The 17,583-nt window shown below is 45.2% G+C and overlaps 2 protein-coding genes across 8 annotated transcripts in view; one reads left to right on the plus strand and one right to left on the minus strand.

Annotated features, from left to right (window-relative positions):
* Positions 1-222, minus strand: part of LOC117456049 (serine/threonine-protein kinase Nek6-like) — a 16,683-nt gene extending 16,461 nt beyond the window's left edge. Inside the window, exon 1 of one of the 2 annotated variants that reach the window (XM_034095768.2) lies at positions 7-222. The gene's annotated coding sequence lies outside the window, so the exon portion shown is untranslated. The remainder of the gene's footprint in view (positions 1-6) is intronic. The other variant, XM_034095769.2, reaches the window with a different exon arrangement.
* Positions 223-1,279: 1,057 nt separating this feature from the next.
* Positions 1,280-17,583, plus strand: part of dennd1a (DENN/MADD domain containing 1A) — a 39,189-nt gene continuing 22,885 nt past the window's right edge. For 5 of the 6 annotated variants that reach the window (XM_034095596.2, XM_034095600.2, XM_034095598.2 and 2 more), the window contains exons 1-9: positions 1,280-1,411; positions 4,354-4,418; positions 7,390-7,433; positions 9,769-9,818; positions 10,213-10,332; positions 13,254-13,323; positions 13,709-13,789; positions 15,289-15,342; positions 16,638-16,748. In XM_034095596.2, the coding sequence (XP_033951487.1) occupies positions 1,395-1,411; positions 4,354-4,418; positions 7,390-7,433; positions 9,769-9,818; positions 10,213-10,332; positions 13,254-13,323; positions 13,709-13,789; positions 15,289-15,342; positions 16,638-16,748 (612 nt within the window). In that variant the 5' untranslated portion in view covers positions 1,280-1,394. The remainder of the gene's footprint in view (positions 1,412-4,353; positions 4,419-7,389; positions 7,434-9,768; positions 9,819-10,212; positions 10,333-13,253; positions 13,324-13,708; positions 13,790-15,288; positions 15,343-16,637; positions 16,749-17,583) is intronic. The other variant, XM_034095599.2, reaches the window with a different exon arrangement.

Below are 17,583 nucleotides of genomic sequence, written 5' to 3' on the forward strand. Positions count from 1 at the left end.
TCTTACCTGAATAGGAGGCATGCTGAGTTGCAAAAAGTTTCTAAAAGTCACTTTATTGGTCCGTGTTGTTATGCAGAGACAGAATCACAGACATAATCACAGACAGCCAGATTCACAGACAGACCTCTCCACTGTCTGTGTGTCTGGGGTTAGTGCCCGCTGAGAGGAGGGATAACTGACAGAAAGCTGGTGGTGATGAGGTTTGTTGAAAAGTAGGTCAAACGTCACACAGCTCCATCTCCGCCTCTCGTGTGGGATGGTGTCATAGTTTGATGATATGTTATAGCGGTGTTATTACGCACGTGACATTCCTATAAAAGAAACTCCAGGTAATTGAGTGTGACTTTGTGCCATTTGTCCTCAATGTAGGCTCCTATTTACTGTAGCTATGCAGAGGTGGGAAGTAACTAAGTACATTTACTCAAGTACTGGAATTACAATTGTGAGTAGGCTACTTGTACTTGAGTATTTTCATTGATGTTACTTTGTTCTTCTACTCCACTACAATTCAGAATTAAATGGTGTACTTTTACTCGACTACATTAATTAAATAACTTTAGTTACTTTACAGATTTGGATGAATGATGTGAAATATAATCAAGTGTTAAATCAGATTTTAGTTCCACCTGGATTAAATTCACAAGCCACCCTGCAGTATACAAAGTCATTCAAACTAGCTGCACCTTCACCTGCTTTGAGAACACTTTCATGATCAATCATTATAAAACATATTATTCTGAAATGGACCAATCTGCACAATGTTTACTTTTACTGTCGCTACTTTAACTATATTTTGATGATAATACTTTTCTACTTTTACTTGAGTAACATTTTGAATGCAGGACTTTTACTGTAACAGAGTATTCCTACACTCTGGTACTTCTACTTTTACTCAAGTACATGATCTGAGTACTTCTCATATATACTATTACTTATGGTACTTTAAGTATATTTTTATGCTAATACTTTTGTTATTTTACTTGAGTAACATTTTGAATGCAATAATTGTACTTGTAACAGATTAATTTTAACATAAGTATTGCTACTATTACTTAAGTAACAACATTGAAGGACTTATTCCACCACTGTATACTGTATATATATATATATATCTAAGTACTTCTTCCACCACTGTATGATTTATACGAACATATGACATATATTTTATCACGGGACCAAACAGTTGTCTAAGGTATTGTGGAAGCTGTAGTTTTTAGCACCATCTAGCTCCGTATCATAGACCAACAAGAATCCTGCAAATAAACTACATGTCCCAGAGTGCACTGCGAGACAGAGCGTGATCTACGCGGACCATGGCGTTGCACAGCTCTGTGTTTGTGTGACAGGTTAGCATCTGAAGAACACCTCCGGACACACGCGGCGCAGGAATTAGGATGGGGTCCAGAATCAAGTAAGAGTGTTTCTGCTTTAATGAGACTGTTAGCCTCATGCTAGCTGTTAGCTTGCTTCCAGAGAGTCATTGGGGAAGATACAGGACAGTGCGAGGCCCTGACTTGTTGCGACACAGCAGGCTAAAAACACTGGTGCTACACTCCAATTACTGGAGCAGAAAAACAATGGCAGGTCTGCTATCATTCAGAGGATGCTGAGGGGCAGTGAGAGGCTCTGTGGACGTACATGTGTAGCACTGAGAACCATATACTGTACATACATATATATTATATATACATGTAAAGGGTAGAACATACAGCTAGGTCTTCCTAACCGATGTTATAGCAATTTCATGGTATTAAAGCTGTAATAAAGTGTAAATCAAATGCTGCCGTTGTAATCTTTTCCCGGTGGTATCCTGGAAGTGTTACGGTGTGTGATAACGGATGCTTATCTTAGGAAGGGTTTTTATGACTCTACAGTCTACACGAAAGAGAGGGGGGAAAGGAAACAATCTGTCCTATTTGTTCTTAGCGGGTTGTTTTTGTTTATTATGTTTCTGAGGGGAAATGGTGTTTTATGTGACCTCTGAGTTTTTCAGGAGCAGCAGTAAAGTTTAAAAATGAAATGCTGCTTATCTCCAGCTCAAGATCTCTCATGTCAACATTACAGGGCACCGACCAGTCTGCCGTTAATATTGTGTAAACAACGTGCTATTCGGTTTATGTTTCTGTGTGTATGAGGAATGGGTTCATGATGTTTTATTACTGTAAGAAAACGATTTTCAAAAATGTGATGTCGCAATATAACGGTTTGGAGAGGAGAACGCGCACTGAGTCAGTTTCCGTTATCTGTGTCACGTGGGTTTCTCTGCTGCTGCTCTTCAGGAGACATGGGGCCAGTCCTGATGCAGTCCATAAGGCTAGGAGACAGTCCTGAGAGTAGGGGCCAGTCCTGATGCAGTCCATAAGGCTAGGGGCCAGTCCTGATGCAGTCCATAAGGCTAGGGGCCAGTCCTGATGCAGTCCATAAGGCTAGGGGCCAGTCCTGATGCAGTCCATAAGGCTAGTGGCCTGTCCTGATGCAGTCCATAAGACTAGGGGCCAGTCCTGATGCAGTCCATAAGACTAGGGGCCTGTCCTGATGCAGTCCATAAGACTAGGGGCCAGTCCTGATGCAGTCCATAAGACTAGTGGCCTGTCCTGATGCAGTCCATAAGACTAGGGGGCCAGTCCTGATGCAGTCCATAAGACTAGGGGCCAGTCCTGATGCAGTCCATAAGACTAGGGGCCAGTCCTGATGCAGTCCATAAGACTAGGGGCCTGTCCTGATGCAGTCCATAAGGCTAGTGGCCTGTCCTGATGCAGTCCATAAGACTAGGGGGCCAGTCCTGATGCAGTCCATAAGACTAGGGGCCAGTCCTGATGCAGTCCATAAGACTAGGGGCCTGTCCTGATGCAGTCCATAAGGCTAGTGGCCTGTCCTGATGCAGTCCATAAGACTAGGGGCCTGTCCTGATGCAGTCCATAAGACTAGGGGCCAGTCCTGATGCAGTCCATAAGGCTAGTGGCCTGTCCTGATGCAGTCCATAAGACTAGGGGCCAGTCCTGATGCAGTCCATAAGACTAGGGGCCTGTCCTGATGCAGTCCATAAGGCTGGTGGCCTGTCCTGATGCAGTCCATAAGACTAGGGGCCTGTCCTGATGCAGTCCATAAGACTAGGGGCCAGTCCTGATGCAGTCCATAAGGCTAGTGGCCTGTCCTGATGCCGTCCATAAGACTAGGCGCTGGTCCTGAAACAAGGGGCAATTTTCACCCCAGATGGCAGTCCTGAGACGAGGGGCTGGTCCTGAGACGAGGGGCCGGTCCTGAGACTAGGGACCGGTCCTGAGACTAGGGGCCAGTCCTAAGACTAGGAGCCGATCCTGAGACTAGGGACCGATCCTGGGACTAGGGATCGATCCTGAGACTAGGGACCGATCCTGGGACTAGGGATCGATCCTGAGACTAGGGAACGATCCTGAGACTAGGGACCGATCCTGAGACTAGGAAACGATACTGAGACTAGGGAACGATCCTCAGACTAGGGACCGATCCTGAGACTAGGGACCGATCCTGAGATTAGGGAATGATCCTGAGACTAGGGAACGATCCTCAGACTAGGGACAGATCCTGAGACTAGGGGCCGATCCTGATGCAGTCCATAAGACTAGGCGCTGGTCCTGAGACAAGGGGCCATTTTCTCCCCAGATGGCGGTCCTGAGACTATAGGGGCCGGTCCTGAAACTAGGGACCGGTCCTGAGACTAGGGGCCGATCCTAAGACTAGGGGCCGATCCTGAGACGAGAGGCCGATCCTGATGCAGTCCATAAGACTAGGCGCTGGTCCTGAGACAAGGGGCCATTTTTACCCCAGATGGCAGTCCTGAGATTATGGGCCGGTCCTGAGACTAGGGGCCGGTCCTGAGACTAGCGGCCGCTCCTGAGTCTAGGGACCGGTCCTGAGACTAGGGAACGATCCTGAGACTAGAGAACAGTCCTGAGGTTAGGGACAGATCCTGAGACTAGGGAACGATCCAGAGACTAGAGAACAGTCCTGAGGTTAGGGACCGATCCCGAGACTAGGGACCGATCCCGAGACTAGGGGCCGATCCTGAGACTAGGGACCGATCCTGAGACTAGAGAACAGTCCTGAGGTTAGGGACCGATCCCGAGACTAGGGGCCGATCCCGAGACTAGGGACCGATCCTGAGACTAGGGGCCGATCCTGAGACTAGAGAACGATCCCGAGACTAGGAAACGATCCTGAGACTAGGGACCGATCTTGAGACTAGGGGCCGATCCTGAGACATACTGTAAATTAAGTTGAAGGCTACATTACATGATAAGCATGCTCACTTGTCCTGAATTTTGTTCATACCAGGCAACGTGTGTACTGATAATGTTTGATCCTCTGCTGCAGGGAGAATCCTGAGTCGACCTTTGAGGTGTTTCTGGAGGTGGCCCATCCAGGCACACACAGCTCTGGTGAGTACCTGAACACCACACCATCTTCTCGTTAACACTGATATGTGTAAGGGCATGGTCCGTTTAAAACGTAGGCGACGTTTCCACACCGTTTTCTTTTGTGTTTGTCATTTTGTATAGAATACAGAGTTTCAAACGCAAGGAAATGCATTTATTTACACATAGATAGAAAGGCAGAAAAGTTTTTTTTTTTTAGCTTTCTGCTGTCCAGTGTCAGTGATATTAAACGCCCTGAGACCAAGAGCAAGAAGAGAATGGATCAAAGGTTGTAAAAATAGAGTAGTAACTAGAAAATGCATTTCCTGCTCAAATTTTTTTGCGATTGCTGTTGACCGCGCACATTTGTTGCTGAATTTAGCTGAAAAAGCTGAATATTTTAATAGTTGAATGGCAGTGTTTCCCCTACCATTGTCTTGGAGGGGTGCTGCGCCCCGCCAACGGAGCCCTGCGCCCCCCCAACGGAGCCCTGCGCCCCCCCAACGGAGCCCTGCGCCCCCCCTGAAATTCAAGGTGTTTAAATAAATAAAATACTGTCACTTTTCACATTGAACATGTGCTCTTTTATTAAATAAACTAAACGCTTTCATTTTAAGTTGTGAGTTTAGTGTTTTTGACCCTAAGAAACACCGATGCATTAATCAATAACAATAATCCACAGCTCCTCTCTCTGCTCCAGAGGATTAAAAAAATATATATCCCAATGCCAGATTGAGAAGAGTAGGAAACATGGTGATGAAGCTTAATATTTAAAAGTGGTGTAAACTACAAAATGTATATCCTCAATGTCATGAAATAGCTGAATCATTTAATAGTTGAATCGTTTCTTTAGCTGAAAGTAGGCTGAAGGAGTTAGATATTAAATGTACGTAGTAGTAGTAGTAGTAGTAGTTGTAGTCGCGACTCGTAGTATAAGTAGTAGTAGTTGTTGTTGAAGTAGTAGTAGTAGTAGTAGAAGTAGAAGTAGTAGTAGTAGTAGTAGTAGTTGTCGCGACTCGTAGTAGAAGTAGTAGTTGTAGTCGCGACTCGTAGTAGAAGTAGTAGTAGTAGAGGCAGTAGTAGTAGTTGTAGTCGCGACTCGTAGTAGAAGTAGTAGTAGTAGTAGTAGTAGTAGTAGTAGTAGTAGTTGTAGTCGCGATTCGTAGTAGTAGTAGTAGTTGTAGTCGCGACTCGTAGTAGTTGTAGTCGCGACTCGTAGTAGAAGTAGTAGTAGTTGTTGTTGAAGTAGTAGTAGTAGTAGTAGTTGTAGTCGCGACTCGTAGTAGTAGTAGTTGTTGTTGAAGTAGTAGTAGTAGAGGCAGTAGTAGTAGTAGTAGTAGTAGTAGTAGTAGTAGTAGTAGAAGTCATAGTAGTTGTTGAAGTAGTCTTGATTACTGCAACAGCATTATTTAAGGTTAACCTGCAAACATCCTCAAAAAACCCACATGCTCACCAAAAAAATCCCTCAAAACTCCCCTTTTCACTCTTGCCTTCAACTCCTAATCCTCTAACCCCTCACCCCTATTCCACCTAGCTTAGCACTTTTTTTTTACTTCTGTTGTTATCTTTCTTAACTTGCTTGTAAAGCACGTTGAGCACAAGGAAAAGCGCTTTATAAATAACATGTTTTATATATAAGAATACAGAATATGTGGGATATTGGATATGCTTACCTTTTAGTATTTCATAGCAGTAGTCTTAGCAGTTTAGGGAGGAAAACATCTTGCCTTTAACTCCCAGACATGTGCGAACAGGTACAGGGTGCCACAAGTTAATCGTGAAATGTTGATTAATCTCTCTTTTTAAAATCTGTAATGTATGACTCATTTCCTGCGTACTGAGGACAGGTTGTCGGTTGTGTTTCTGAGAATTTTATTTTTAAATTTCCTGTTCGGGTTTACAGATTCTCTGTGACATATCTTCTTCTGTCTGACTTACTATGCCGTGAAGACCTTTTTATTCTTCACATCACAGCTTCCCACATTTACTGAAAACATTAAATATCCTCGAACATCATAGCTTCACCTTCAGCCTTTTAAAGGTCCCGTGTCACGGCCATTTCTACTGATCATAACTCCATTGTTGAGGTCTACTAGAATAAATGTATATCGTGCAATGTTCCAAACTCACATTGGTTTCTCACAGCATCTCTGTATAGTCTGTGTATTCACTCTCTGTCCTAAACGGCTTGTTGGAGCTCCTGCCCCCCCCCCCCCCCCCCTGTGAGCCCAGTGGCCGTCTGCGAGACAGCGAAACCCAACCCGAACACACACACACACCCGCAGCCTGGCTGGGAATTTGTGTGTGTGCCCAGGCTGAGTTCCGCGATGTCTCGCTGTCTCGCCGACCCCACACCAGTGAGCCAGCTCACAGTGTCCCGCTCCTCGCAGCAGCCAGCCTCGCAACATCCCGCCGAGTGTGTGTGTGTGGAAGTCCGTGGATTGGTCCAAACTTAACGGCTCCGCTCCGTAACGTCACTATACCCGAAATACGTCACTATACCCAGGAAGTAAACAATGGAAAAAGAGAAATGTCCAACGAGGCGTTCTGGGGCAGCACACAGGTCTTCTCTGTGTTAGAGTTGTACTCGCTACAGGGTGCACTTTGAGGGTTTCTGACTCTGCAGAAAAACCTTCATAGCAACAAGGGGACGGGTAATAACCAGAAAAGCATGACATGGGCCCTTTAACTTATTTTAGCACCTACCGTATTTACAATGTTGCTTTTCAACTATTCTGTATCTCTTTTATGCATTATTTTTATAAATCTGTTATTCCATTATGTTTATTTATTGTGTTCCTTTCATGGTCTTCCTATTAAGTGATGATGTAAAACACTTCAAATAGCCTCTGTGTCTGAACATGTGCGATATAAATAAACGTACCTTAAACACAACTGCCTGCTACATATGGACTCACTCATCAGTCAAAAGCACGTTCAGCATGATGTGTTTTCCCTTCTCCACTATAATTACATGTCTTTGTATTTGTCTCAGGGCCGGAGGTGCGGAGACAATACCCTGAAGACTACACAGACCAGGTTTGAAGACATACTTTATAACTCTATCCCCCCTCCTGCTTTTCTCTGGGATCCCCCTCCTGCTTTTCTCTGGGATCCCCTCTCCTGCTTTTATCTTTGATCCCCCCTCCTGCTTTTCTCTGGGATCCCCTCTCCTGCTTTTATCTTTGATCCCCCCTCCTGCTTTTCTCTGGGATCTCCCCTCCTGCTTTTCTCTGGGATCCCCCCTCCTGCTTTTCTCTGGGATCCCCTCTCCGGCTTTTCTCTGGGATCCCCCCTCCTGCTTTTCTCTGGGATCCCCCCTCCTGCTTTTCTCTGGGATCCCCCTCCTGCTTTTATCTTTGATCCCCCCTCCTGCTTTTCTCTGGGATCCGCTCTCCTGCTTTTCTCTGGGATCCCCTCTCCTACTTTTATCTTTGATCCCCTCTCCTGCTTTTCTCTGGGATACCCCCTCCTGCTTTTCTCTGGGATCCCCCCTCCTGCTTTTCTCTGGGATCCCCCCTCCAGCTTTTCTCTGGGATCCCCTCTCCTGCTTTTCTCTGGGATCCCCCTCCTGCTTTTCTCTGGGATCCCCCCTCCTGCTTTTCTCTGGGATCCCCCCTCCTGCTTTTCTCTGGGATCCCCCCTCCTGCTTTTCTCTGGGATCCCCCCTCCTGCTTTTCTCTGGGATCCCCTCTCCTGCTTTTCTCTGGGATCCCCCCTCCTGCTTTTCTCTGGGATCCCCCCTCCTGCTTTTCTCTGGGATCCCCTCTCCTGCTTTTCTCTGGGATCCCCCCTCCTGCTTTTCTCTGGGATCCCCCCTCCTGCTTTTCTCTGGGATCCCCCCTCCTGCTTTTCTCTGGGATCCCCCCTCCTGCTTTTCTCTGGGATCCCCCCTCCTGCTTTTCTCTGGGATCCCCCCTCCTGCTTTTCCCTGGGACCCCCCCTCCTGCTTTTCCCTGGGATCCCCCCTCCTGCTTTTCTCTGGGATCCCCTCTCCTGCTTTTCTCTGGGATCCCCCCTCCTGCTTTTCTCTGGGATCCCCTCTCCTGCTTTTCTCTGGGATCCCCCCTCCTGCTTTTCTCTGGGATCCCCCCTCCTGCTTTTCTCTGGGATCCCCTCTCCTGCTTTTCTCTGGGATCCCCCCTCCTGCTTTTCTCTGGGATCCCCCCTCCTGCTTTTCTCTGGGATCCCCCCTCCTGCTTTTCTCTGGGATCCCCCCTCCTGCTTTTCTCTGGGATCCCCCCTCCTGCTTTTCTCTGGGATCCCCCCTCCTGCTTTTCCCTGGGACCCCCCCTCCTGCTTTTCCCTGGGATCCCCCCTCCTGCTTTTCTCTGGGATCCCCTCTCCTGCTTTTCTCTGGGATCCCCCCTCCTGCTTTTCTCTGGGATCCCCTCTCCTGCTTTTCTCTGGGATCCCCCCTCCTGCTTTTCTCTGGGATCCCCCCTCCTGCTTTTCTCTGGGATCCCCTCTCCTGCTTTTCTCTGGGATCCCCCCTCCTGCTTTTCTCTGGGATCCCCCCTCCTGCTTTTCTCTGGGATCCCCCCTCCTGCTTTTCTCTGGGATCCCCCCTCCTGCTTTTCTCTGGGATCCCCCCTCCTGCTTTTCTCTGGGATCCCCCCTCCTGCTTTTCCCTGGGACCCCCCCTCCTGCTTTTCTCTGGGATCCCCTCTCCTGCTTTTCTCTGGGATCCCCCCTCCTGCTTTTCCCTGGGACCCCCCCCTCCTGCTTTTCTCTGGGATCCCCTCTCCTGCTTTTCTCTGGGATCCCCCCTCCTGCTTTTCTCTGGGATCCCCCCTCCTGCTTTTCTCTGGGATCCCCTCTCCTGCTTTTCTCTGGAATCCCCCCTCCTGCTTTTCCCTGGGACCCCCCCTCCTGCTTTTCCCTGGGATCCCCCCTCCTGCTTTTCTCTGGGATCCCCCCTCCTGCTTTTCTCTGGGATCCCCCCTCCTGCTTTTCTCTGGGATCCCTCCTCCTGCTTTTCTCTGGGATCCCCCCTCCTGCTTTTCTCTGGGATCCCCCCTCCTGCTTTTCTCTGGGATCCCCCTCCTGCTTTTCTCTGGGATCCCCCCTCCTCACAGTTAGTCATGGGTTTATTGTGTCTTGTTCTTACATGTTGTTCACAGGCTTAACTTAACTCACCAAAACAGGCACCATTGTTGTGTACTGTAATTAAAGTACAAGTAAATTATTATTATTATTTTGTCCACGTTTGCTTCTCTCTTTCTCTCCCCTCAAGCATAGATGAGTTCCTCCACATTACATCCGTCCCATCAGCCGCCCCAAACCTTTTTCACTTTAATAATATTGAACATTATTGGTATTAAATATAAAAGATAATGCACGTAACTAACTGTCTGTTATCTGGGTCCCGCAGGAAACTCTTCTGACGGTGCCCAAGTTCTGCTTCCCCTTCAGCATGGACAGGTACACACACACACACACACACACACACACACACGCACACACACACGCACGCACACACACACACACACACACATATACACATACACACACACATACACACACACACACACACACACACACACACACACACACACACACACACACACACACACACACACACACACACACACAGGATTTAATGGACAGATGGACAGACAAAGAACTGAGTTTCTCCATCGAGACCACTTTATTTGTTGTGTAGTAAAGATGGGCCCATAAGTTGTAAATACAACTTTTCAACTTGATCAACTAAACATAATCAATTTTTCTGTTATGTTTAAATTGAGTTTTAGATGTTTTGAATGACGATGGAGGATTGTATCGCTGGCTAACTGTCTCTCCCTCCCCCCTGCAGTCTGACAGTGAGCCAGGTGGGACAGAACTTCACATTTGTGCTGACGGACATTGAGAGCAAACAGAGATTTGGCTTCTGTCGCCTCTCCTCAGGGGCCCAAACCTGCTACTGCATTCTCAGGTGAGTCTGAGTGGGTCTGAGTGGGTCTGTGGGTTTATTCAGTTATTGCTCATGGCTTCAGGAGCTCTTCCGTAGGTAGTCTAGCACTATCTGTAAAGGATATCACAATACATCAAAAGCATTAGATATAAAGAAAGGGTGAAAGACAAGTAGGTAGAGGCGAAAAGGATACATTCAGTTGATTCCATGTTTATGTTGAAGTTAGAAGTTGAGATGGAGAGATGGCGCAGAGTAGTGAGAGGAATCCAGACATGTTTCCTCACGCAGGGTTTGTGGAACGATACATGACGGCATTAACTGGGGGTTTATGACCAGACAGTTTGAAAGCAAGGTGTTCAAATGAGGAGAGGGCCACCATGGTTATCATTACCATGTCTGCTTCCAGAATAAGGACGTGCAGAACATACTGGATCAGCAGGACATACTGTTTATTGTGGATTGTCACATCATGGCAAGCATGAGAAAAGTAATAAAGCAATTCAAATGTGAGCGTTCAGGCTGCAGAAACAGTGCCGCGAAAAGTGTGGTGTGTGAAGAGGAGACGAGAGATGCGTCCTAAAACCAGGAAGTAAGCTGCACATGGCTTCCCTCGACCTAAAAGCAATGAGATTTCTCGATGGGATTTTAGAAAATAGCTCAAAATAAGATCCGTGGGAAACGTAGCTGTTAGATAAATGCTGAAAAAGCATTTATCTAACAGTTTTGTTCAGCCGGATAATATCCACATGTCTACCCTACTTTTATCATTAATTTCGAATCATAAATCTATCGATTAGATTAGATTTATGATAGACTTTTGAAACTACAAGAAGATAAGGAGGACTTTTACAAAAAAGTAATAGAGATTTTTGTCCAGAATGATAGGCAAATGGCCAGTGCCTCGCCAGCCATGAACTTCACTGCAGAAGCTTATATATAGACATCTAAGTTTTTTGTGCCCCACCACTTTTGTACATATAGAAACGCCACTGGCTACAAGCACTATCAGCAGCCGCTTAGAACAAGTGCAAGATGATGAAGAGAATGATGAGGGCGCGAGTTCAGATATACAGCCAGCCTCCTGCGTTCATGATGAGGGACAGAGCTGCTGGAAGAACCAGCTCAACTGGCACACGTGCAGGGCAAGAGCAAGAGGTGGGTGAGAATTATCCCTTGAACTCAGTGGTGTTTTCTCCTGGAGGCCAAGGGAAGCCAGGCTTCCCCTGTTTTTTGGATTGTAGTTATAATTGTAATAAATAAATAAAAACACTTCGTTTAGTTTCGGTAATTATTCTGCCGGCCCATCTCTCATACTCATACATCTCATACTCGTACATCTCTCATACTCATACATCTCATACATCTCATACTCGTACATCTCTCATACTCATACATCTCATACATCTCATACTCGTACATCTCTCATACTCGTACATCTCTCATACTCATACATCTCATACTCGTACATCTCTCATACTCATACATCTCATACTCATACATCTCATACTCGTACATCTCTCATACTCATACATCTCATACTCGTACATCTCTCATACTCATACATATCATACATCTCATACTCGTACATCTCTCATACTCATACATCACATACTCGTACATCTCATACATCTCATACTCGTACATCTCTCATACTCATACATATCATACATCTCATACTCGTACATCTCTCATACTCATACATCTCATACTCATACATCTCATACATCTCATACTCGTACATCTCTCATACTCATACATCTCATACATCTCATACTCGTACATCTCTCATACTCATACATCTCATACTCGTACATCTCTCATACTCGTACATCTCTCATACTCATACATCTCATACTCGTACATCTCTCATACTCATACATCTCATACTCGTACATCTCTCATACTCATACATATCATACATCTCATACTCGTACATCTCTCATACTCATACATCTCATACTCGTACATCTCTCATACTCATACATCTCATACTCGTACATCTCTCATACTCATACATCTCATACATCTCATACTCGTACATCTCTCATACTCATACATCTCATACTCGTACATCTCTCATACTCATACATCTCATACATCTCATACTCGTACATCTCTCATACTCATACTCATCATACTCTAAAACTTTAAATAATAAACAGCGGACTTCTAACAATTGACATTTCATGTGGCCGGACTGGGTCAGTTTCCAGGGCTGAATTTTAGTCCCAGTCCGCCCCTGGCTAAAACCAATCCCAAAGTGCTACAAGAGGCGTAGTGAAGTGAAATGGTAGCTCCCATAAGCCTGTTAAATGTAGCCCACTAAACAACCAGACTAACCACATGCATTCGTACAGTTCCTCCCTCTGTTTAGAGCAGGGGGGTCAAACTCAAACACACAGTGGGCCAAAATAAAAAAAATGGGTACTAGTCGAGGGCCGGACTGATTCAATGTTTATTGCAGAACGTATTGAAATGAACTTATTGCACATTTTAAACCTGGAACTAACAAAGCTTAAACTATTGCCTATAAAAACAACATTAAATAATCAGCTGCATTCATTTCTCATGGCTCTATCTGCAGCTTCTCCAAAGAGAAACCAAACATGCCCTGTTGTCGAGAGAGAAAGTGCAGAAGGAAGCATCCATTGAACTCAGTGTGCTGCTCTGTGATGCTAGCTCAGATACTTGGCATCTCATCAGGGTGCAAGGTCATCAATGTTTGGGCTCTGAGCGGAGGAGACCCTCAGGATGGAGGGAAGGTGTGCTGCAATATACCGGCGGGCCAGATCTAATAGCAATTAGAAATTATCCTGCGGGCCGAAATTAAATCCACCACGGGCCTGATTTGGCCCCCGGGCCTCGAGTTTGACACATGTGGACTCGAGTGACTGATGAGCCTGATTACCCTCACTCACTTTGTCCTGTGTCTGTCCTCTCAGCTACCTGCCGTGGTTTGAAGTCTTCTACAAGCTGCTGAACATCGTCGCAGATTACACCATCAAAGGCCAGGTAAGTCCTGCAAGCTGACATCCTGTTACAACCGATTGTTCGACTTAAATCTAGGATAAATCGGCCACTTTCTTTCTCGTTAGTATGTTTGCCTTTACGATGAAATGTCAAATGTGTTTTAGCTCCACTTTCTGCCTTGATTTGTTATGTTGGCATCAAATAATGTAAACAGACACTATGAGTTTACATGCAAACCGTTTCCAGATGTCTCTTCTTCCACTACAGCAGCATATAGGCGTCTCTTGTTTCACTTCTACACAACAAGCTGTACACACAATTGTACTGTGCAGTTTTGTCGTCTAAAACATTTTAATTTGGAGTTACGTTCCAGTTTTTTTTTAAATGGGCATTGCATTTCATTTTGAATCTTTTCTGGATGTTTCAGGAAAGCCAATGGCAGGAGTTCCTGGTGTCTCTACATACGCTCCCCATCCCAGAGCCTGGGGTCCCTGTTCATCTCGGTGTGGTGAGTCTGACTTCAACACATCAAACCTTTAGCTTTGACCACAAGAATGCCACCATCTTAGTTCCTCCCAAAGGAAAGAGATCAGAAGAATCAAAATCCATCCATCCATCCATCCATCTTCTCCCGCTTATCCGTGGTCGGGTCTCGGGGGTATCAGTTCCAGAAGAGAGCCCCAAACGTCCCTTTCCCCTCATCAACCAGCTCTGACTGGGGGGTCCCAAGGCGCTCCCAGGCCAGCGAAGAGATATAATCCCTCCAGCTGGTCCTAGGTCTACCCCTCGGTCTCTTCCCAGCTGGACGTGCCTGAAACACCTCCCTAGGGAGGCGCCCAGGTGGCATCCTAACTAGGTGCCCGAACCACCTCAACTGGCTCCTTTCGACGCGAAGGAGGAGCGGCTCAACTCCGAGTCCCTCCCTGATGACCGAACTTCTCACCTTATCTCTAAGGGAGACGCCAGCCACCCTGCGGAGAAAACCCATCTCGGCCGCTTGTATCCGAGAATCAAAATCATAAAAGTAAAACAAAAAAATATAGATTACAGATAGAGAACAAAAAAATATAAAAAAATATAACAGTATTTACTTAGAAATGGAATAAAATATGGAATAAAAATCGGCAGTAATAAATAAAAAAAAGAAAAGGAAAAGAAAACATCCTGTCCCTGGTATTAAAATCCCCTTGTGAATATCGCATTCACACCAGCCTTGTTTAGTCCGGTTGAATCGAACCCTGGGGCGTTTACCCGCTTGGTGCGGTTCGTTTGGGTCGGTGTGAACGCAGTCCGAGACCTCTGAAGTGAACCGGATTCTGCCCCGCCTAAAAGAGGTGGTCTCGGAGCGCTTGCTAGTGAACTCGCTGGGGGGAACGCAGCCCGCACCAAAACACAGGAAGCGTACTATTTACAAGTCACAAGAACGCGGAGGTCTTCAAAATCTTTCATTAAAGAGTGAAGCAGAATGAAGTGTTGAACAGTGTAAAGTAAAAATGCTCCGGCAACTATACCTAAAAGTCAGAGCCGCCTGTCGTCTGTGAAACCTCCTCCTGACTGCAGAACGTCTCATTATATGTGTTATAATGTTTTTTAACGGACGTCGTCGGATTATATAATCATATGCGCGGGCCGCCAGAGTCTGTTGATCTCCAGATTAACAGCAGCATGAGAATAACCTGCCGATGCTCCATGGCGGAGGCTCCGGTAGAAATTGCCGGGATTTGCGGTTTTAAATATCTGACCAATGGGTGAACAGCATTTCCGAGCACATGACTTGTGTGTTTATAGTCCGCTTGAGTTTTGCCCGTGTGAACGCAAACCGAACCTTCTGGAAAATGAAACAATGCAACAAACGGTTGTCTTGAAAAAGGACCAAGAGACCTCAGTAAAAATACTTTACCACATCTTACCGTACAACTGAATGGTAGAGTTAACAGCACATGTATTTCACTGTCTCTTTGCTGCTTCTTCTCTTCCTCATAGCCTCTTGTTTTATGTTCTTTCCAGCATTCCTTCTTCACTGTGCCTGACGCGAGGGAACTCCCCAGCATACCTGAGAATGTGAGTGTTTTCTCATTTCCCTCTGCCCTTCCCTTTGAGCAGTTACAGGTCAGGTAAATAAGAAACTATAACGGCGTTTTGGAGCGACGTAAGACGTGCGTGCAAAGGACGTAGGAATTAAACCAGTAGGGGTTTCACGATTACAATTATTATGGGAATATTGTAGCGTAAAGATAACACAACATACCATTACTTGTTGTCAATGGGGTAGTTTAGGTAGTAGGCAGGGTATATTAAGGGTTAGTGTTTGCTCGAGTAGGCATACTGTAATCTATAGTAGTAGAGTATTTAATGTACGTTGTAGTGTATGGCATAGCGCAGTGCTTCTCAAACTTTTCTCAGCCAAGTACCCCCGACCGACCTCGAAAAAGTCTATACAAATAATTCCAATATAGTGATGTTCCCTCAGTGATTTATTAACTCCTTTACAACAAACTAAGGATATTTTCATTTTATGCATGAAAAAAAAAAAAAATTTAAACTGATTTTTCGAAGGAGTTTTTCAACTGAAGTAATATCCGTTTGAACAAAATGATATATTATGCAAAACTATAAAATACAATACACCAATTTGACATGTTTATGAGGACCCCCTTGGTGGTTCTAGGAATATTTTATATAAAATTAACTTATTGTACTAAGATTATTTATTTTATTTATTTTATTTTATTGTTATCTCACCCTGCAGTACCCCAACGCACCCCTAGGGGGCCGCGTACCCCCATTTGAGAATCACTGGCATAGTGTCTGTAGAGAACACCCTTATAAAAGCTAAGTGTTGACGTTTTTTAAGTTAAGTAATATTAATAATAACTTAGATTTATATAGCGCCTTTCAGGGGACCCAGGGTCGCTTTACAGAAAGAACAGGAGTCAAACAAACAAAAAAAGAAAACAGTCAGACAGACAAAACAACCGAATAAATTAGGGACCGAAAGGTTAGGGTTAGGGTTGTTATTATAGTGTAAGACGTTGTGTACGCCTTAGTGTTTGACAGCTGAGTGTTACACATGACGAAACTGTCAGAAGGAGAGCTAGTTAACGTTCCCAGCTGGTTATAAAGTTGTTATTGACATGTATTACGGTGTATTCAAGCTCTGATTGGTGGAAATAAGAGTATATTGGGTCAATGTTAATGATGTAAATGACCCTACTGTGATGAAATGTCCTTTGAAAGCTTCCAGGACACTCAGTTTTAAGTCTTAAAATATGGTTTCATACTAAATCATGGTCCACTGGTCTCTACCTCACCACTAACTCTCCTGTTTTTTCTCTTGTTGTGCTTGACCCCTGCAGAGAAACCTAACAGAGTACTTTGTAGCAGTAGATGTCAATAACATGCTTCATCTGTACGCTAGTATGCTTTATGAACGCCGAATCCTCATCTGCTGTAGCAAACTAAGCACTGTAAGTAGAGTCCACTTCCTGGTTCGTGTCTCCTTTCAATCTGTAGTTCACTACAGAGAGGCGAAGTCCCTCCCTTTCCTCCATGGGACCTTATTTCTGAAAAAGTATGTATTGAAGTCAATGGAGAGAGAAAAGCTATCTTTCGATCCCGTTTGAATTGTGCCACGAATTACACATATGATGTTTGTCAATTTAAAAGATAATTTTGTCAAAAAAAATTAAATGTGTCGTAAAACTGTGAAGTAACACTTTTATTTGTGTGAAACCGCTCAATGAACTACATCTCCCGCCTCGCACCACACACCAAGACGGCCGTCACGTTGGAACATTTCACTTCTTTCTTTCAGAACGAGGCGGAAAGTATTAAAAGAGGAGAAAATCACTCCAAGTCTGGGCGCGTTGAGAGCTGTGCATACACACACAAGGGGAGTGAGTCGGTTCCTGAGAGCCGGCATGCGGGACCGGGACTCTGGGATTTGTAGTCTTTCTAGTTGCGTATTTTTCATAGTCTTATATTTCAACAGTTTTACGACAAACTGTGACTTTTTTTACATGGAAATTATTTGTTTAGATTGACAAACATCATATGTGTAATTCGTGGCACAATTCAAATGGGATCGAAAGATACGTTTTCTCTCTCCATTGACTTCAATACATACTTTTTCCGAAATAAGGTCCCATGGGGCGGAGGTAGATGGGCGGGACTTCGCCTCTCTATAGATCAGAGTTATGTCACTTCCTGGCGAAATGAAGGCCCCGCTCACTTCAGGGGGAAAACAAGGCATCAGAGGGACGTGGAAAATAGTAGTTTCTTTATGTCTTGAGTCATATTGCA

This window comes from Pseudochaenichthys georgianus, chromosome 12 (assembly GCF_902827115.2).
Source record: "Pseudochaenichthys georgianus chromosome 12, fPseGeo1.2, whole genome shotgun sequence".
Taxonomy (NCBI): domain Eukaryota; kingdom Metazoa; phylum Chordata; class Actinopteri; order Perciformes; family Channichthyidae; genus Pseudochaenichthys; species Pseudochaenichthys georgianus.